At 40.7% G+C, this 20,766-nt stretch overlaps 4 protein-coding genes across 4 annotated transcripts in view; 1 reads left to right on the forward strand and 3 right to left on the reverse strand.

Moving 5' to 3' along the window:
* Positions 1–1,707: 1,707 nt before the first annotated feature.
* Positions 1,708–2,659, reverse strand: LOC111693325 (serine protease SP24D-like). Its single transcript, XM_023457787.1, has 3 exons — positions 2,318–2,659; positions 1,982–2,257; positions 1,708–1,905 (listed from the first exon to the last, which is right to left on the reverse strand). Exons 1-3 carry the CDS (start codon positions 2,657–2,659, stop codon positions 1,708–1,710), a joined length of 816 nt encoding a protein of 271 aa, XP_023313555.1.
* Positions 2,660–3,823: 1,164 nt separating this feature from the next.
* LOC106648734 (chymotrypsin-1-like) lies at positions 3,824–5,058 on the reverse strand. The gene is made up of 4 exons (XM_023457757.1): positions 4,988–5,058; positions 4,590–4,918; positions 4,187–4,456; positions 3,824–4,118 (listed from the first exon to the last, which is right to left on the reverse strand). The coding sequence occupies exons 1-4, from the start codon at positions 5,040–5,042 to the stop codon at positions 3,891–3,893; spliced, it is 882 nt and encodes a 293-aa protein (XP_023313525.1). The 5' UTR covers positions 5,043–5,058; the 3' UTR covers positions 3,824–3,890.
* A 318-nt stretch (positions 5,059–5,376) lies between these two features.
* LOC106648735 (vitellin-degrading protease-like) lies at positions 5,377–6,461 on the reverse strand. Its single transcript, XM_023457788.1, has 4 exons — positions 6,413–6,461; positions 6,011–6,333; positions 5,656–5,934; positions 5,377–5,589 (listed from the first exon to the last, which is right to left on the reverse strand). The coding sequence occupies exons 1-4, from the start codon at positions 6,459–6,461 to the stop codon at positions 5,377–5,379; spliced, it is 864 nt and encodes a 287-aa protein (XP_023313556.1).
* A 7,306-nt stretch (positions 6,462–13,767) lies between these two features.
* LOC106648736 overlaps positions 13,768–20,766 on the forward strand; it is a 29,216-nt gene continuing 22,217 nt past the window's right edge. Inside the window, exon 1 of the mRNA XM_023457756.1 lies at positions 13,768–13,827. The gene's annotated coding sequence lies outside the window, so the exon portion shown is untranslated. The remainder of the gene's footprint in view (positions 13,828–20,766) is intronic.

A 20,766-nucleotide genomic window follows, 5' to 3' on the forward strand; every position in this document is an offset into this window, starting at 1 on the left:
GAAAAAAATTTCAAAACAACTCGAGCGTATATTTTTAATTTCAACGAAAATCGAGCTTAGTTTTGATTATTTTTACAGATTAAATTATTACTCGCACCACCAATCCTATACTTGATTGTGTTTGTATTAGGCCAGTAAAAATCTAAAAAATGGTCATCCAATTTTTCTGCAGAATAAAATGCGCTATTCTTGAAAACAGTACCTAAAATTGAAAATAACTAGAAGAAAAGAAGCTGGAGCTAGTAGATAAAGATGGATATTTTGGTAAAGTGAGCTATCGTTTGTCATAAGCAAGTCAGTTTTAAAGATAATGAAATACGTCTATTATTTTTGATCGTGAATATTGATGTCTAGTATCTAAATAGATATTAGAAGTCGAATTAAATTTTTTATCGATGATAAAATTGAGTGCTCTCAAAATGTTGGATATCAAATGGTCCGGTTTTTGGTACAGTTTGAAGCATATTAAACAAATAAAATGCCAAAACTTTTGATGATGCAAATTCAAGCAATTTGAGAAATAATGATTGATGTATAAATTTGCACATCCAAATGTATAACGAATTTATGAGAAAAAAGTTATTATACCCACATGTTTATATAATAAACTTTAAAAATAATTTTGAGTTTGCTCGTAGTTAAAAACTAAGAGGACATTATAACGTTAAAGATAAGTAATTGCTACTAAAATGTGGGAGAGAAAATTTGAACGGCATTCATTTTAAAGTGTAATAAATGATTAAAAATTACATGAAAAAGAACATTATTTACAGTTGCCATCGGAAGTGCAACTTTAAAGGATTATTATTACTATTATTATGATATTCTGCGATAACAGTGATAATATTGATATAATTATATTATATATGTATTTACGTGTAAATAAAGTGAGTTAAGGCATAAAGATTAAAAAATAATTATATGTTTTTAATTTCAAAAACTTCACCTTTTTGTCGTTCAATTATTTCAGTATATCCGAACAAGTGAACTTTCTGTTCAATGTACTGCCAGTACCTTTTTCCTTTTGCTAACATTCATTTTACATTACCTGCAAACAATGTATCATTTGTCACGTAAAGTATCGGTAGATTAAAATTCCTTGTTTGTTTCTTTAACTACTAACATGTTTTACCTTTCAGAAAGTTGACCCTAAACTCATAATACATTCAAAAGCACAGTATTTCAATCATGAGTAAGTGGATGTACGGATGAGAATACATTGCTAAAGGAATTCTGAAGTTGGAGTGAAAATTAACACTGTCAAGTATGTTTTCAGAGAAAAAAAAATTGTTTTTCTGAAAAATTTCGTGCGAATAGCTAAAAAGCTCCGTAACAAGAGCATTCAAGTAGTTTTTAGAGCTTTGTGTTATAGAAATCTAAGATAACTTATTTGAACATTTTCTTTTTTATTCAGCAGGGTTTGTGACTGTTATAAAATGGCATGCGTTAACATATACTTTTTGCAACATAAAACGCAATTTTTTACGAAATTTGTGTGAGAACTATATGAAATTATTCTGTGAGCTCATTTTATAGACCTATGATCCCCATAATGTAACGTTTGATAATTACAATGGTTATAAAAAATGGGCATGAATGCTACTTACAAATTTTACGAAATTTTAAATTGTTACACAATGGTCAAGTTTTTAGTGATATATTTTCAAATACAATTATACTTTTTATTTTTAATCTTTGTAAATGAAGTTAAGACCAAGATGGATTATTCCCTATTGTATCAGGCCGGTCGGAATAGTTTTTGATTTCGTCATTGATGTAGTCGAGATAATATGATATTTTTACAGCTACGTTAGGATAATTTTCATGGCATTGATGATCTCCCCCAGAAATTATGCCAATAAGAATTTTTTTATCGTTGGTTGCTACTGGGCCTCCACTGTCACCCTGTAAAAACATCCTCTTTTTCTATAGAAATGTTTTACGATGTAAAATATTCTGAAGGTATATAGGGCATACTCACAGTACACGTCCCTTCATACTTTGTGCCGTTTTTTATCGTTTGACGTTCAGTACAAATATTTGCTTCAGAAATCCGATTTCCATAATGTGTTTGACATTTGACCAGAGACATTGTTTTAGTTTTAAAAAATTTTAAAACATGAGAATCCTGACCAGACAATACATTGCTTCCAAATCCAGATACTATAACGTCAGTTTCATCGGGAATGTTACTTTTAGATTTTTCCGGCAAGGCAATTGGTTGTACGTAAGGAGATAGCGTCACATTTTTATAAAGCTGTCAGATTCAACAATCAATTAAATTTTCTTCAAAAATCTGCGATTTCTGATAACTTACCTGAATTACTCCAATATCGCCGAAATAGCCACTGTATCGTGGAGACGATGTGTCAACGTAATCAAAATTATAAGATACTCTTCGTGCTCGGTAACGCGCACCAGCACCGTGCCAAATCGAACCAGCCAGCACTTCGAGACCTTGTATTCTGCGTAATTCCACAAGAGGATAAATACAGTGGGCTGCAGTGAGAACGTGCTTTTGGGTAATTAATGTTCCTCCGCACAAAGGTTTGTCATTGTACAGCAACAACACTTGATAAGGAAAATCTCTCGGATTAGCTTGATTGCCCTGGACGATTCGTAATTCATGTGCACTTACAGCTTTGAGTAATTGAGACATCGTTACAAAATATCAATTATTATTTACTCTTATAAAGTTTCATAGCATGCTTACCAATTGTCGCGCCGTAAAGTAAAAACAGTAAATTAATAAAAACCATGATGTAAAAAAGATATAAAAATATTTTTGTTCAAGACACTGCCGGATAATGTATAGTGAGATTGAACGTCGAATCGGACTGAGAAATAAAGCTGCTTCTAGTAGACATTGCAGGATCCAGTATTGCGTATAAGACTTACGTGTCACTGCATGAGGGCTCTATCAAAGTAGGTCATGTTTGCGTCAAAGCACCAAATTTCAACAATTCCTTTACAGTTCAATTTCTGAGTCAAAATTAATACAACCTGAATCATCAATCATTCATACCTTATACGATGTATAAGGATAAGGATATTGAGGTAAGTGGTCAAGTTCGATTTTATGATGAAAAACATTAAAAATAGCTTCGAAACTTGAATAAAGTGATATCTACGGGCTGCATTACTTCGATCGAGATAAGTAGGGTACTTATACCAGTGATTGACCGCTTTCGACCAGTAAATGACCACTTTTGGATGTGCAATAATTATCGTTTTTCTTTATTAAATTATGATCAAACATAGAAAACAAGATGCATCGTTCACTGAAGAATTGAATTACTTCCATACAAATATATTTTTAATTGTTTTTCATATGATATTTTCTAAAATGGTCATTCACTGGTACCCGGTCATTGATTGGTCTGACTACCCTATGTATGTTAGCTGAAAGTTTGAGACCTCTAGATTATATTCTCGTGGAACAGAGGCAGAAGCGAAATCATCAAATTGTAAAAGTTTTTGCATTTTTATAAGATCAATTTGAAATAACATTGAAACGTATAAGGTTTTTGATGGAAAATTCAAATTTTCTTTTAAAAAATCGTTTGTATCCTGTCAATAACTTTATTTTTGAATGTATCTATTGAAAAATATATTAGTTTACCTTCTGGCGTAGAAAAAGTTCCCAAATTCTAATATTTAGAACATGAAAATGTATAATTTTATAAGAAAATAGCAATATAAGGTTGAAATTTCATTTTAACATTTGCATCGATTTCTTCTTAACAACAGCATTATACGCAAAAATGCGAGGTATGACTTATTAATTGCTCTTGGTATATACGTAAAAAGGGGTCGAAAAGTCAGCTATTCAAAAATTATTATATTGCACTAATATAACAAATTTTCATTTATTTGATTAATTCGTTTTTCTACTTTTCATTAGCGTAGCGATAAAATATATTTGTAATACTTGGATGTTCACTAGCTTCGTATGGGTGAAGAGTGTAATAGCTGGTTTCTGAGTAAATGTACGGTAAGAAATGCGAGACTCGAGCAAAAACATTGGCATAAGGAGAATCGCAGCCACCGTAGCCACCGGAAACCACACCGATGATCATTTTCTTATTTATGTCTACCAGCGGTCCTCCACTGTCACCCTTGTATTAAAAACGCAATTTATTATTTTCAATGTATAATAAATTCAACTAGTAACATTGTAACTTACGGAGCAGGTACCACCGTATGTTTGGTACAGTTCGTCGTATTTGAAACGATCGGTGCAAATGCTGCTGTCCAGAATGATTTTTGGGTGCTGAGCTCGGCACTCATCAAGGGAAATGGTATAAGTGTACAATTTTCTCAGAACCATTGAAGGTTGACCGGCATAAACAGTACTTCCATAACCAGTTACAACGACTGGGGTACTTGTATCAATTTCACCGCTTGGCAAACTTATTGGCTGAACTTGCGGAGACAGTGTAACTCTGCTCTCAAGCTGAAATTTATTGAATTTAAGACTTTGTTACACGTTCGATCCGGAAAATACTAAACTTGAAATTAAATCTTCGGACAAATTGATAAGATTTCTCTTTGCTGTAATAGACTTGATTTTTAGAAAAAATTTTTACCTGAATGACTGCCACGTCGTTGGGAATGAAATAAGGAGTGTCAATTGTTTCATCGATGTAATCTTTGTGATGTGATATTCTTCGTACATTGTGACTTTGACCTCCTCCTAGATATTTTGAGCCCACTAAAATTTTAACATCCCCGATGTCTCCATAAGGATCCGCGACAATTTTATAGACGCAGTGCGCAGCTGTGAGTACGTGCAAGTCGCTTATCAATGAACCGCCGCAGAGAGGATTACCTTGCAAGGTAATGAGAACTTGGTAAGGAAATTCTTCGATTTCTGCTTCGGATCCATCCGGGGTAATCCTGACCTTAGCTGCGGTGCCTAAAGTACGTACATCGATACAATTTTTTTTTTTTTAACAAACGAATCGTCATAATAATGTTTACTCACTCAAAGCTGTGTAGGAAAATATAAAAAAGAAGCAAGCAATGAAGGAGACTTTCATTGTTGCTCAATTTGTCTTCGATCGATGTAACACATAGTTTTATTTTGCGTCTTTTATATAAAATGAAACATCTATTAAATATTTTTTATTCTTTATTCGTGATGCAGTTAAATAGTCAGTACAGTTCGTGATTTGCATCGCTTTTACAAAACAATTACATAAATCTAGCGGCAAAGAATATTCACTTAAATTTAATTTGGAAAATTAAAGAAAAAACAAATTATTTTCAACTTTGCATGTTAAATTATGTATTCGTTGAAAAGTTTTGGTATTACACATGAAACTTTGGAGCTTTATTCTATTACTTTGAATACAATTGAGTGCATTATAATTTTCAGTTGGCTGTCATATCTCCAACACTTGGGTGTATACTTCTCCAGTAAGGGTGTTGCGTATAATAACCCATTTCAGAACGAATATATTGTAAGTAATGGGAAACTTTTGCAAATACATTTGGATACGAAGACTCGCAGCCACCGTAGCCTCCGGAAACGATACCGATAATGACTTTCTTATCCGCTGTCACGAGGGGTCCACCACTGTCTCCCTGTAAAATCGCATTATTTTCGTGATTAACGATGTACGTCGCTCAAGAAGACGACGATCGACTCACCGAGCATGTACCGTCGTAGAATTCAGCTGCTCTGTTTATCGGAATACGATGCGTGCAAAGGTGGCTACTTAAGATTATTTTGCGGTAACGCGCTTGACACGCGTCACGAGGCATTACGTACGTCAACATTTGTTTCAAAACCATCGAGGGACGAGCTCGATACCGACTGCTCCCGAAGCCAGAGACGATTACGGGCGTGCCGTCGGCTACCTCGCTGTAGGCCACCGCGGGCAGGTTTATTGGCTGCACCGTCGGACCAAACGCTACCGGACGAGCGAGCTGCGTCCAAGCAAACAAACACTCGACGTGAATCGGGCTAATATTTATTATCGATGTGCTTTTCTGCCATACTTACCTGTATAACAGCTACGTCATTGGGAATGAAATACGGCGTATTTATGCGCGCGTCTACGTAATCTCGGTGATGCGATACGCGACGCACGCCGTAAGACCAGCCCTGTCCGTGAAAGCTCGATCCGACGAGGACTCGAATATTTTTAAAATAAACATGCGGGAAGCGTTGCACTATGTCGTACACGCAGTGCGCCGCCGTAAGTACGTGCAGACTGCTCACGAGTGTGCCACCGCAAATCGGATACTCGTTTTTTGTTATTTGCGCTTGAAAAGGTAAATTTTCAATTTTTTCAGCGCTGCCTTTGACGAGTGGTAATTTCTCTCCTGAAACTGTCACAATTTTTGGATGAATAACTAAGTCATGTTACTTACGCCGTTCGCGTGGCTGTTACTCATCAATTACCTACGACTGCATAATAGCATACAAATATGAGAGATGCTAGTACTTGCATTATTATTGGGTCGAAACGATTTTTAGTTGAAAATTAAACTTTAGGATTTTTTTCAAAGTCTGCCGTGACATGTGAAACAAATGCGCATTCAAATTGTTTTTACATGATGTGTCGTGACTCAATCGATATTTTACTACTTGTACTGTATTAAAACTTTGTTGAAAAAAAAAATGTTTGCATGAAACTTTCTTTGTAAAGTAGAACAATATTATGAAAAAAACCGAATTGTAAAATTCCCTTTCTATTTTAGCCTTACAATTCAGGTATATTCAAATCGACAGACTTTTCAGCTGTGAAGTGAATGCAAAGTGATATGTACGTCTCAGCGGTAATCTGAGCGTATGCTAAAAAGCCGCAGTAGGAGCTCGCTTCATTGAAATTCTGTAGTAGCAGCATCAGCAGCTGCAGTAGGAGTCTTCTAATCTGGATGACAGGCTCCTTCCAATATTTATTAACATCTCGCGATATAGTCGATATACATTTTCCAGATCGTCACATCGTCGCGCTGTCCCTTTCAATCGAGTAAAAAAATGTTTCTCCCAATGCGTTGTCCCACTTATCACTACACGAGGCGTGTGCGTGCGTGTACTGCGACACATCGCGCGCTACTCTGGATAATCGATCCAATTATAAGAGTAGACGCATAATATGAAAGTCATCTCGCCCTTTTTAACGTTGAAACTCGCCTTTCAAATGTGACTTTATGCGTGCTGCACGACTTGTTTATTTAGTTGATGTAGGTGTCGCGCGTCGAGTATTTATAAGCGATTTGCGGTTCGCCGGCTCGCGCGTGGATTCGTAAAATGCGAGTGTATTAAGAAAGCTGCAGCGTTGAATATTCAAATTAACGATGTCAGTGGCGCAGGGATTATTTTCAAAATGTCATTATGAGCTGAAGAAATTTCCTTTTTTACCCGTCGAAAAAAAATTCCTTTTCATACAGGGAGTTTGAATCAATCATCAAACTTTAGATATTCGATTAACACAATTCACGTATTCATCTTTGCTTTGGCAGTCATCGAACCATATAATAAACGAGCCATTGAAATGAGAGTAAAAAGTCATACTTGTGCAAACATCACCCAACGGGTGGCGGCGTCTATTTCCATGCTGGTAACTGTGTACTCTCGATGTGGCTCTCTGTTATCTGAATGAGTCGGCAGAAATCTGCACGTACATTGTTAAGTAGGTCTCAATGTACAGTCGCCATCTTATTTTACCAAGTATTCTGCATCTGAATAGTTATCCTACGATTTTCTTAATCATACCTCTAATATAGATTAGTGAAAATATGAAAAATGTCACCAAACAGAAGTGTACAACAGTGTCGAAGTACCGATTTTTCATCAAGATAAATCACATGAGTTGCAGTAAAAGTGTCATTATCATCAATCGCAGAGCAAAAAATTATAATTACCTTCAACAGTCTTTATGGCTTCATTTCACACTCACTCACGTATGTAGTAAATATATTTTCTTTCCCGTTGATTTGATTTTACCGCAAAACTACGTTTGATTTTGTTCTTTGTTGAATCCTTTCAGATGACGTATTACTCTAATAAGCACGTGTACACTTTTACAAGATAGCTACTTGCGTGTGTTCCATATTTGTTGACTTATTACATTTTCTCATCGACTGAAATGAAATAAAAATATTTCAAACGTTTTCCATTAAATTTTCTTTTGCTATCTTCGAGCATTTATAATTATATACTCAGCTGTGCTTTTAATTTTAAATCAAAATTTGGACATTGCTAATAGAAGTCTCATGTACAGTACACGATGTACTGATTCGGTATTCGTTACATATCCATTAAAATTCAGTCGCTGCAGCTTATTAGCAAGATCATTTGTTCAAGGAAACAATAAATTCGAAAGGGCGTTAGAGCGTGAACAAACGCGGGCGCGAAGAAAACCCCATGCATACAGGAGAAGTTATAAATTTGAAATATCACAGTTGTTGGATCAGTCGAGTCAATTTAGGCTCTTACACGGTTCAAGTTTCACACATGCATCTTATAGCATTAAGCATTTTTTGTACTCGCGAATAAGATTATCCAAAGGTGTTTGTAATTCCCCGCAGTATAATATGTGTGTAGCATACACGAAGTTGGCTATTGCACTATAACACGTATGCATACATGTGCGCCTCGAGTATAAACTCTGTATGTACCGTAAGTAATTGTAATTGCGCTTGGCTCTTCCGATGCACCTTCTTTATCTTCTCTCGGATGCGTATTAGAGACGCTCTTTCTCCGGTTTAATTATGCTCGCATGGTGATGCGCCACGGCCACCGCCGCCGCCGCACTGGTCAAGTTTTTTCATTTTTCATCCTAGCGTTGATGCTGCGCGATGGTCGCGCGGCTCTCATCCTTCAGCTCGAGGTTTGAGGTTTTTCGTGGATTTCTGATGAAGCTTTTCCTCGAGGTTTTGCGGTACACGTGCTTGCCTGGATTATATCGGTCACAACTAGACATGCACTCAATAAAGCAAAAGCTAAACTATTTACTTTGAGGTGAAAAAATCGCTAACCATGAGATATGCACCACACGATATTCAATTTAAATCTGATTAATTTTTTCCTTGTTTTTTTTTCTCCTTCTTCGTGGGCAGAATAATATACAAATGTACGTGTAGGTAAGCGTGTATTTGTGTGTGTGTGTGTGTGTGTGTGTGTGTGTGTGTGTGTGTGTGTGTGTGTTGGTGTGTGCGATCCGCGAGATACGTATGTAGGAAAATAACGTTAGCATATATAAATTAGGTACGTAAAGGCTAACGAATCGAAAAGAGATCGATTGTGGGTACTTCATTAGTTCGGGGGGGAAAAAAATTGATCCATGTACCGTTACAAAAGTTACAATAGAAAATGTGCACTGCATCGGGATTTTTCGAAACAATGACATATTATAATCTCAAACAATGTCAGTCAACATATAAAGGCCAACTGATCCCGAGCGCAGAAATGTAAATATACATTAAGTTGGCCAAGTGATCATCACGCCGGGAGAATGTTTCGACTTCGATTGTTGTTTTCATTTCGAATAAATACGCGCACACATGCTCGTACTCATACTCGCTGAAGAGCTGACCAGCGACTTCTTTGCGGTTAGAGAAGGCGAGAAGAGTAAATATTTGCTTTTTATGAATTTTGTATCATTATCATAATGTAGGTCTAACGGAATGTTCATGTGCATTGCATGGGTATCAAATAAATATCGAGACTTTTTGCGATGCGTCGGCTGATAACGCGACGCAGCTATTCATCCTGTATAATTAGTTTTTAATTTTAATTAAACCCTTGGGAGGCACATTTTTACGGTATCAGTTTGAGAATAATAAAATGACGATGCCACGAGCCATGTCATTATTTGTGCTTAGCCGTTGTTTTCGCGTACGAAATTTAGTAGTTTTCAGAGAACAATATTGCGCTCGCAGCACATCCTCTTCCTTTTTCCAAAAACGTTGTTTTTCAAGAGCCGACGGGGGGAAAAAAACTACTGTATTCGATGTGCGTGCTCGGCGTGCGTATGACGTGCACCATTAACCGTCATTTAACCTACATTCGGTATTTTGGCCACGGTACTTCTCACCCTAAATAAGGCTAATGCATACTGCAACTGGCGGAGCCACAACAGCAGCAGCAGCAGCCACTGCAGGTGACAACAATTCAAATTGACGCGACAGGATTTTTCGCTTTACGACTCTCGTCGGTGGCAGGATTACCCGCGTGTGCCTGCCTGACGCGTGCGTGGGAAGAAGAATAATCTGCGATCCGTGGTAACGTATATACACGTACTCGCGTCTATGCACGCTGTAAAAGTACATGCGTATATAGTATATATCCTGCGAACGTAGGTATATAAAATATATATATGTAGCAGCGAGCCCCCACTATAATATTAAAAGCGGCGCGTGCGGCGGCAAAGGAGATGGTATATACACTAGGCTCGTTCTCGCTCGTGCCTCGGCTGTATACGCTCGCTGCCGAGAGAGCAAGACAAGGCCTGCACACGCGGCTTCGCTTGCTGCGATATCGGGGGCGGCCTGCGCGCCTTCTTCAAAACGGGCCTCAGTCCCGATCTAAACGCCCCACTGCCAACAGCAGCAGCAGCAGCTAACAGGCTGCCTTGACACTGACCGCCAACGACAACCTGCAGCAAAGAAAGAGTCGAGCTCCTTTTTTGGGGATTTCCGCGAGGTTGTCGCCGGAGCTTTTCGCGCGGCTCCTACGGGCAGTCGAGCTTTCGTTACGATTCGCGCGATATTTTGACAATACTTTTGAGATTTTATCCATGTGAGGTTGTGAACTTGAAAGCCAACGACGTTGTCTCGAAGAAAATAACTGAACGAGCTAATTTAGGAGTTTTTGAAGGAAACGACCAAACAGGATAATCAGTCATGATAGTGTGAAGCTGGAAGAAAAAAGAAGAATAATCATCGGTCGAGCACGTGATAGTTTCAACGCCTCGAGTTGTCAAAAGCTTGACTGCGCAAAGTCGTCTTCGTCTTTGTCGCCCAAGTGCCCACATAGTAAACTGAAACATCGATCGATCTTCCGGCTTGTCGATTGGTGCTCGTTCGAATGATTTTAACGATCATCGGTGACTTTTATCAGGGAAAGTTACACGATTACGACGCCAGAGCAATGAGGCAGTAAAAAAAAGCTACACGACCGATTCGTCGTCTGTGGGAGAATCACCGCAGCGAGCTATGAGAATCGATGTCGGCCGTACGGCATGCAATGGGACCGATAAAGGTGTACGAGATCGTCATGATTACTGTCGGGTATGTTGCTCATTTTTTTCTTCTTTCGTTATAATATACAACCTCGAATCAGGCTTACATTCAATTGCAGCCGCTTCAATCGATTCCGCGGTTAATTTATCCACGCACTTATATTAATTGCAGAGGCAATTTCACACCCGTATAAACGGGAGGGATTGACGCGCTCACATATATGGCGATCTTTTCTCAGCGCGCGTTATATAAAGTTCTTCGGGTTGTGCGAGCTTCGATCGTGCAAAATGTGTTTATTATGTATGGGGGCGCGAGCGATAGCGTCTGTTATTATAGAACTCGCAGCTGCGCTTGCACAGCGGAGATTATCCTGACACGCGGCGCGCGCACCAATTAAAAACCGCGCGCGCGTATACACGCGTTTCAGAGATCAGCGCGCAACCGGGTCATCATCAGCGTCTACGTACGCTCTACGCTTTATACCTGTATCCATGCCAGTCGTCGATTCGATTTGCTTCAAATAACTCGTCTTACAACTTGTTATCAAATTGAGTGTTACGTTTATGAATTTTTTATGAAAACTCGCGGCTCCGAAGGATTATGAGGCAAAGTGACCTGTACTATTTTCATCGGGCATTTTTGTTCTTGCTTCGTTTAACTCGATTTCTGCTCGGCGCTACTCCATATTTACGCGCACAGATAAAGATTCAAGCTACGTACAAGCGGCTAAACGTATGTTTATAATTCGTATACGTAAAAGCTCGCTTCCCGCGAAACATTCAATCAGGACTTTGGGTGCCGCGCGCCGCACTGCAAAATAATTGCAAAAATTAAAATCGCTGTCGATTCGCTTTCAAGACAGATCGCCAAAAAGAAAAGTCATAGACGCTTGCACGCGTTTAATCTCACGGCACAGAGTTCAGCGAGAGACGTGGAAGCTTCGTTAAATAAGTGGGATTTCTCCACTTCGATTCTTCGGCATTTTATTTGGCCGCTCGCGCGCACGGTAAACATGCTCGCGGTACAACATGCGCGCCGCGTGTGTACACAAATCTCTGCAATTAATTCTCGCGGTGGTTTGCAGCGCTTGGGAATGGCCATACATATATATACGAGAATGTGTGCACACAAGCCCATGGCAAACGTATACAAACAGCTGCACGCCATGCAACCATAGTAGTCGGATGCACAAGGCTGCATCGATGCTCGCGATGTATAAAGAGGAAATTCGTGTCGCGTGCTGCTGCTACTGCTTCTGCGCTACCGAGCGCGAGCGATCGGTATACATCTCTTGCCGAGGCACGAGGAATGTGTCGCCGCCGTTCGATTTCGATTCCGCAGAATTTTATCAAACAAATTATTTATTTATTTCCATCTGCTTTTTTTTAGCTACCGCGCTGCTACTCCATTGTGGTTTTCGCGGCGCATTCCAAAAGAGATAATATTACTTTAGTTATGTTTGGAGAAAATTGTGGAAAGTGATGGCACGGTGCCGTGTGTTAGTTTTTCTGCCGTATCCCAACCGATCTCTCGCTGGAGCCATTACTTTCTGTGGCTGCAATTTTTCCACTATTTTGGAAAAAAAATGTAAATGCCACGCGCGCGCGCGCGGACGTAATTTATAAGTAACGCTTAATATGATTGCGAGTCGAGTTCCGATCGGTTTTCTATTCATTATTGTATATCGGAGCTTGACACACATTCGACCGTTTGAAGAGAATCGACGAAAACGGGGATATAGACAATTGAAAATGATTGCCGCGCACTAGAACCGACGGACACTTGGTTAGATAAAAAAGAAAGTCGAAGCTCGCAATTAAAAGGTTAAAAGATCATTAGACAAGAAAGACTCGGAGTCGCATTTGCATAGCAGTCAAAGAGCAAAATCAAGATTAAACCTTGATCTTTTCTACACCGCACACAATGTAAATATGAAAAACGAATTAGGCCGCGAGCTTGATACATACGTTTAATGGGAATCCGCGTATTAGCTTGCGGAGTGCGCGAGAGAGAGAAAGCATATTTTTTTTCTTCTTTCTTTTGCATTCGCACTACTGTACCTCTCTCATTCTCAATGTCATCATCATTATATCATAATACGCGCAGAATTCACGCTATAGTTTATGTATATACATATTATGCAGGTACGTAGCGCTCGACGTTTATTAATTTCACGTGCTATTTTCTCGCGATTATAAATTATCGTCGCTTAACCAAATGACTCTCGCGCCGCTCCATCGTTTTGCCATTCTTGCGGTCGTTTAATTGATTATAGGCGCTTCTCGTTCGCGTGCCAAGAGATTACGCTTGTAACAAATTGCCTCACACTTATAAGATGCACATTGATGTCGGCTCCCTTGTGCATAATAACTCTCGCGCTGTTATTGTTCTTTAATTTCATCAAATTTAGATGTATCATATAAGTAGATTACCTTGGAAATAAGGACGGCATTAACACTATTTCATTTAACGAATCAATTTTTTCCCCTCATTGTTTCAGGACAAATGATACTAAAAACTACTAAGGCGGTATTTTCACGAGTTTCGAGTGATAGATAGAGCATGGATTATACGTTATATCGTTATTGAAAGAATCAGTCGACGCTAAAATCACCACGGCCAAAACGAGTAAGTAATTTATACGCTATACAGTGTTCAGTCTCAGGACTCTTTTCTTCTCCGAACCAACTCACGTGCCTTTGATGCGAGTTAAAAATAATTCAGGCGTTAAAACGTTGGGATGTAGCTGAATTTTCCAACGCTTTGTCTTCCCATAAGCTTTTTACCGATTAGATATGCCGCATGCGATGTAATAATTCATTGATACCTGAGTGCGCACTCTCGTGTGCGTTCGCGAGCTGCTCTTGCAAGTGCAAACGCGTGAGACATTCATTACTTTTATTTACAAGCCTGGTGAGTTTGTTCGGCTACACATCGTTCCATTCGAGCTGTATATTAGTGATAAAAACCTAATGTGACCTCGTATGTATGTATGTATGTGTACACTTTTTATGATTCGATGCGTAAAAAGCGAGCGTTGGACGCGTTTCCACTTATATGATTTATATTTCGTGAAAATATTTTTTATTCCAATTCTACATCTCAATATGGTGAACAAAAGAAGTTTTATTGTTTCGAGCTAAAATTGTCTTATTTTGACTGCTCGGTGCAACGCAGAAAACTATAATTTCACCGCAAATTGTCTCTAAAGCATAGCGCGGTTTCCTTTGAACCAAACTTGGCGAGCCCTTCAATTGCCGAAATTCAGGATCGAAGACTTTCGATACTCGTTACGTTGAAACGTTCTTGTCCACCCACGGAGATAAAACGTGGGCACAGGTTGTTATTCAAGGAGGATAAAAAAGTCCCCGTAGACAATGATCCGCGCAATGGTCGCCGGGATCGCCGAGCATTGGGCGTACTACGTCCCCGAGCTCAAATAATATTGCCTCTTCTCGGAACATCTCAACGCTGCATATTATATATACGCGTGGTGTACGAGTCTGCAAATATATGTATACCTGTATACATGTAGAGAAGTTGGCGTGATCGCGAGAAAAGTGGGTTATTCGAATGCGTCCGACAGATGCGCGCGAGCGAGCGAGTGAAAAATCCGGAAACGTAATGACGAACGCAAAATAATGGAGCGATAAAACTGTCGGGGGGGTTTTCGAGAATCGCGGTCAGTCGACGCGTTTGTTTCGACGATCGTTCTCTCGCTGAACGCGCTTCTTTTTTCACTCGTCTCTCTCTCTCTCTCTTCTCTCACTTTGCATGCGTACTTCACAGTAGAATTTACAAAAAAAAAATATCGAGCGTAACTAATCGGATGTACACCGATCTACATTGGAATTTTGCAAGAGTCGCGAATGCGCACGCAGGCGCGAAGAGTAAACCAGCTACTCCTTGGGATTCCTCGTAGAAAGGATAATAGCAAAGCGTGATCTCGAGTGATTGACGCAATCGAGCCTGCTTATTAATATAATGAATAGGAAGTTGCAATAAAAATACAGAGTTTTATTCGGCAAAAATCATACGAGATATTTGTCCGATACGTATATTGGCGCTGTAATTAGAAAATTGCCATTGGCTGTGATGAGCGCATGTGGAACGATTCCGGTTTCGATTTTTGATAAAAAAAAAATTTTACTTTTCAAATCTTCCGTTAATTATTAGCTACGTATCGGCGGAAGAGCTCTGCAAACGAAATGAAATTCGTTCTCGGATTCACGGAAATTTCAATGATTATACATGCGTTTGCATCGATTTTCACTTATGAACTGGTTCGTTTTTATACCCTCTCTCTCTCTCTTCGATATAGAATTTTGCTTGCCGCGAAAACTTCGTTCGAGCTGCGCGGCGCATTTGGAATGGGAGGTTACCCGATGGTAATGGTATTAAAATAGAATTCAGCGGCCTTAAAATTGTCGAAATAGTTTGTAAATGCATAAACACACGTATTTTATAGGCGTTCGATGAGAAAATTACATTGGTACGGCTTTGGCACGAGCGAGAGAAAGCAAGAACGTGTTTTGTCTTGGACGCGCGCTGTCTAGCATTTTCGCGCAAAAATTGACCCACGCGCGCGTGGTACTATTGACCCTCGTGTTGTACTAGCTGCAACTGCTGCTACAACAACAGCAACAGCAACAACACTATTGACCCTATTTCACGAGAGCCACAAATATATACACTCGCTGCATACAAGCATATGCGTGCGCACTTCCTGTCGAAAGATTTATTTTAACGAATAAATTTACGAGCTTCGCTTTCGCGAAAAAACGATATTTTTTTCGCCCTCTTTCTCTCTATCTCTCTTTCTCGCAAACGCGACGCGTTTTATATTGTAATGTCTTTGTTGAAATGTCGAGCAGTCGCGCGCGACGCAGCGCGAGTTGTAAAATCAGCTGGCGCAGATGAGTCGAGAATTTTACGAGACAAGCTCAGCGGAAATTTTGCGTCTCTCGAAGCGCGTCGACTCGACTGACCGCGTGGATAAACTACTGCCGCCGCTGCTGCGGCGCGCGCGAAAGGAAAACAAGCTACTCTCTTGCGCGGCATGTATGACGGTTATTAAAATCCGTACGGTAGTTTACCTACAATGTACTTGTCGACAGATGTTCGTTCATCCTTAAATTTCACGGTGATTACGCGCGGACAATTATGAGGCAGAATATTTTTACGGACGGGCGCCGTATCTCTTGCCATGTGCCATGAGCCAACGAGAGCTAACAATCTGCGATTCTCGTCGGAAGTTTATGGGCTCATGTCTAGGTCAATCGCTCACGTGTGTTTGTGTGTCATTTTTGTTATTTTTTTATCATTTATATTTCATTCGCAAATGTTTACAAACGGCATAAGCTTGTGAAAGGAGACAATTACTCTCGAATATCATAATTACACATGTACATTCGTTTAAAGATTAAAAGGATTCCCCGTCGGAGAAGCAAAGTTTTATGTCATTCTTGTAGTCGTCAGTTGGTTGTTGCCATTTCACGATAACTGAAAGCCCCGCACACAAGGCGCAGACTCGGCAACTTTTCTCAATTTTAATTGAAACGTCTGTCTAGCATCTCGTCCGCGCCATATAGAAGCAATTTCCATTACACGCTTTGGTCTACGAAGCGAATAGGGAGCCGAGCAAGAAAGACAATGTAATCAGGTATTATCGAGTTATTTACATACATTATAAGCAGGATACATGTATATGGGTATAGGAGATTAAACGGCGCCCCGTCCGCTTTTCAATGGAGCGAGCACGTGCAGCGCGGCATGATGATGATGACGATGCGGTACTGTATATGCAACGCTCTACTCAAACGAGCGAATCCTTTGACACAGGCGCTGAAATTCATGGCTCGCGAGTTCTCGATGACTTTATAACGATAATGTAGCGAGAAAACGCCTTCTGTCCGTGCGCGAGTTCGCGGCGCGCATCGGTAATCATCATCAAACGCCCCTATTAATCAAAGTCTCTCTCTTTTTCTTCGAAAGGAGTCGTGTTTATGTACTGCAACCGCGTACGGACTCGCGCCTGCATTTTTCTTCCCGCACTTTATATGTATTATACGGTTTCCCGTGGCGATCTCCCGCGGGCCTCGCTCGAGGTTTATTAGGGCTAATAATCGATGCTGATTCGACTTTAATGATCTAGCGAGCAGGGAAAGGTACGATCGCGAGCTTTCGTGTCGAGCTCCGCTGCTATGTATTTGTTTCTTGGCAACGCGCGTATAATATATGTAGTTTTAATTAGCAGACTTGATAGACGAGATAACTGTTGAATGAACTGCGCTACGGATTGCTCGGCTTGTTTTTTTCTTCTTCTTCTCGTACACAGGCTCGTGAGTGCGCGCATTTTACGAGAAAATGCCCGCGTCTGCGGATTTATCAAACACGCGAAAAGATCCCATTAAAGATACGGAGACGCCTTGACGCCGATAGTGTTTGATTTCGTTGAAAAACTGTAAATACCTAAGTATATAATATCGCGTCGGCTGTGCGTGCCACCGCGATACGAATTATTTTCGCGCATGAGTCGTATAGACCTACACATACATCTATTTAATAGTTTTTGCTCGATTTAATCTCTCGATGTATGGCTATTTCCGAACGAGGTTTTGAGGATTCACCAAGGTATCAATTTCCGCGTTATCGTTTTTAATCAATCCGTGGCGTGCGGCTACGAAGTATCGTGTCGTGTGGCAGGCGGATTCGCGTGAGCTTTTCTCTCTCTCTCTCTCTCTCTCTCTTATCTCGGATAAAAATTTGTTTTCCATTAATATTTTTCCGACGATGTACCACAGCTTCGTCGGTCATTTTACCTATACCTCGCCGAGCTATAACGCATATAGCAGAGTAAATGTTTATGATAACGCAACGTGCGCGTGTACCCATAGTTAATTATAAATCATATGGGCCTGCGTATTGGATGTTGATAAATTGAAGGTGGAAAGCCGAATGTCATCGCGCATACATTATAATACGTATAAAGGAAGAAAATGGGTTATAGAGCTGACTTGTCACTCCTACTACACGGCAGGGCTGTAGCCTGTGCGAACGTTTGATTGAATATCTGCTGGCTCAACGAGGTTATACGCGGATATATTATATACCTTTGTACGATGCGCGTTGAAACATCGTGACCACGTGCTAGACCAGACTAATATTAATCTCACTGCGCATCGGCCTGTACCGCAGCCAGTACATATATACGCGCTCGGACTCTGCGCGCGAGCCGTGTGTTTGCCTTTTCACGAGTGCACATTTGCAAATAATCGCGCGCCGCTGCCGGTGAATTTTCCGCGAAACCGGTATATATTATATGCATGCATCCAGAGAGAGAGAACCGACTCGCTCAGCTGACACGATTTGCTCGCCGCTGCAAAAAATAGAAAACCTTGAACTTGAAACCTCGTATTTTTAGCGCTTATCGATCTCGAAAAATTATTCGCAGATAGGTGGGTCGAAAGAGCGAAAAGCTTACATTATACGAGACTTTTCGCTCGAGCAAGCGTCGACTCGCGTCCCGCAAAGTGCATGGGAATAAGTCGTCGTCGCGGCGCACATTGTCGTCCTTGGCAGCGCGTACTCTATTGAGAGGCTTTTTTCGCCAGCATTGTTCTCGTTCGAGTGAGAAGTGCTTTTATTTTCTCTTTCTTTTCACGCGATTCGTGGCAAACCCGTTGGTTCGAGAAAAGCGCGTGTTCCGACGCACACACACACACACACACACACACACACACACACACATGTACCTGGAATATTTTTCCGCAACTTTGTCGAAGCTAGCTGCAGTATATACAGTATAGGCTAGGAAGTGCTATATAATACGAGCTACCTATGGGAAAAGATCCCGCAAAACGGCGCGAAATGAGCCGCACTCGAAAGAGAGGGAGAAAGAGAGACGATCGTGCGGAGCGCGAACTGCAGCTACTGCTGCTATATAATGCTACTTAGCGCTTGCGCGCACCCGATTCGGCACGAAAGTTTAATCTGGCATCGTAATCGCTATTAGGGCGCGCGCCTCTCGAGGTGTTTCACACAAATTTTCGGGAGTGCGCGGCGGCGAAGATCGCGTTGTTTATATTATTATATGTTGCTGGCTCGATGCGTGTATGCGCCATGTATTACACGCGCCCGACTAACGAGTGTACACGCCATGTTTAGCGGTATTATCGCGGTGCTGTTTTCGTTCCGAAGGCCGCATGTAGGATAACTGCTACGTAGCTACTATGCAGCTCCTGCGCGCCAGAGAATACACTTTATATATATGGTATGGCCGGGCAGGCAAGCGCTTGGCACGTATATGTATATGGCTCCGTTACGCCTACAACACTTGGCAGCAGCGATGCGAGCAGGAGCACGCAGCTTTTATATAGGTATTCCATTCTGAGCGCAGAAGTATAATATGTATATAAACGCGATATCGTCTCTCTCTCTCTCGGCGAGTGCCAAGCTATCATCGTGCGCGTCGAATCGATCTCAACACGCGTTAGAGTCATGCATGTATAATTGTCGCGATCGATACGCACGATAGGTGTATTATACGCAGCCGTATGTAGCCACAGCTTCCGATTTTATTGCCGATCGGATAACGATCATAACGTTGCGGGGACGACTCCGCACTGCAACGTAATATAGATGGCACGCGAGTTATGAATTCATTAAAGTCTGTCGACACTGTATGATCACGGCGATGATGCTCGCTGATGATGTCTCGACAAGCGAGATAAGCATCGGAATAAATTGCTTATTACGAATCTATCAAAGCGCGATCTCGCTGGAGCATGTAGTCGACTCCTCCGCACCCGCTCACCAGAGAGAGGGAGAGACGCGTTGAAGCCTTTTCATAAAGTATTAAGCGACTCTAGCCAGGCGCTATATGTAGGACTCAACTACATTTTCGATTACAACTATTAGGCAGTCGGTTTTGGAGCAACGTGATTCCTATACGAGCTAGCATACAAGACTGCGTGAAAATATACTCGCACGTAATCTCGTATTTATATTCTCAATTATATGAAATTACCCTTAATTCAGTTTAAATTATAGGGCTCTCTCGTCTAGCACCGTAAGCAGCGCAAGAAACGCGCGATACAATTTGTCAAGATATAATGCTTGCGCGTCTCTCGGTCCCAGTGCGCAGTCGTGATTTTATCGTTATATGTGCCTGCGTTGCGTGGAAGGTAATACTGCGCTAACGTACAAAAAAATAACGCCTGGATCATGCGTTACAAGCCGTACGCGGCACGAACAATTATTCAACTATATCGTCCGAGCGTGCATGTGTAATTTTTGACCTAAAACGACGAGATGAGCAACATCGTGTAAATGTAAATATATATTATACACGTGCCCGACAGGACGAAACTTATAACGCTCGTGCGTAAAAGCACGGATGAGCTAAAACATTCGGACTTGTAATACCGTTGCTACAAGCTTCATTGTTGACGTATGCGGACAGATCTGTGTGTGTACGGCGTATAAAACTCCATTGCGGTGTAGTAAGCTTTAAATTTTAGCGTTTGTGGGTTGCGAGAGAGGCCTCAGCGTCGATTTGATAAGGGA

Source organism: Trichogramma pretiosum, unplaced genomic scaffold (assembly GCF_000599845.2).
Source record: "Trichogramma pretiosum strain Unisexual culture from Peru unplaced genomic scaffold, Tpre_2.0 scaffold22, whole genome shotgun sequence".
NCBI classification, from domain to species: domain Eukaryota; kingdom Metazoa; phylum Arthropoda; class Insecta; order Hymenoptera; family Trichogrammatidae; genus Trichogramma; species Trichogramma pretiosum.

Coding starts and splice junctions, on each gene's coding strand:
- LOC111693325 (XM_023457787.1), bottom strand. CDS start 2,659: ATGTCTCAATTACTCAAAGCTGTAAGTGCACATGAATTACGAATCGTC. Junction 2,258..2,317: donor GCGATATTGGAGTAATTCAG/GTAAGTTATCAG, acceptor TGAATCTGACAG/CTTTATAAAAATGTGACGCT. Junction 1,906..1,981: donor AGTATGAAGGGACGTGTACT/GTGAGTATGCCC, acceptor ATGTTTTTACAG/GGTGACAGTGGAGGCCCAGT.
- LOC106648734 (XM_023457757.1), bottom strand. CDS start 5,042: ATGAAAGTCTCCTTCATTGCTTGCTTCTTTTTTATATTTTCCTACACA. Junction 4,919..4,987: donor ATTTTCCTACACAGCTTTGA/GTGAGTAAACAT, acceptor TACGTACTTTAG/GCACCGCAGCTAAGGTCAGG. Junction 4,119..4,186: donor CATACGGTGGTACCTGCTCC/GTAAGTTACAAT, acceptor TTTTAATACAAG/GGTGACAGTGGAGGACCGCT.
- LOC106648735 (XM_023457788.1), bottom strand. CDS start 6,461: ATGCAAGTACTAGCATCTCTCATATTTGTATGCTATTATGCAGTCGTA. Junction 6,334..6,412: donor ATGCTATTATGCAGTCGTAG/GTAATTGATGAG, acceptor TGACAGTTTCAG/GAGAGAAATTACCACTCGTC. Junction 5,590..5,655: donor TCTACGACGGTACATGCTCG/GTGAGTCGATCG, acceptor GCGATTTTACAG/GGAGACAGTGGTGGACCCCT.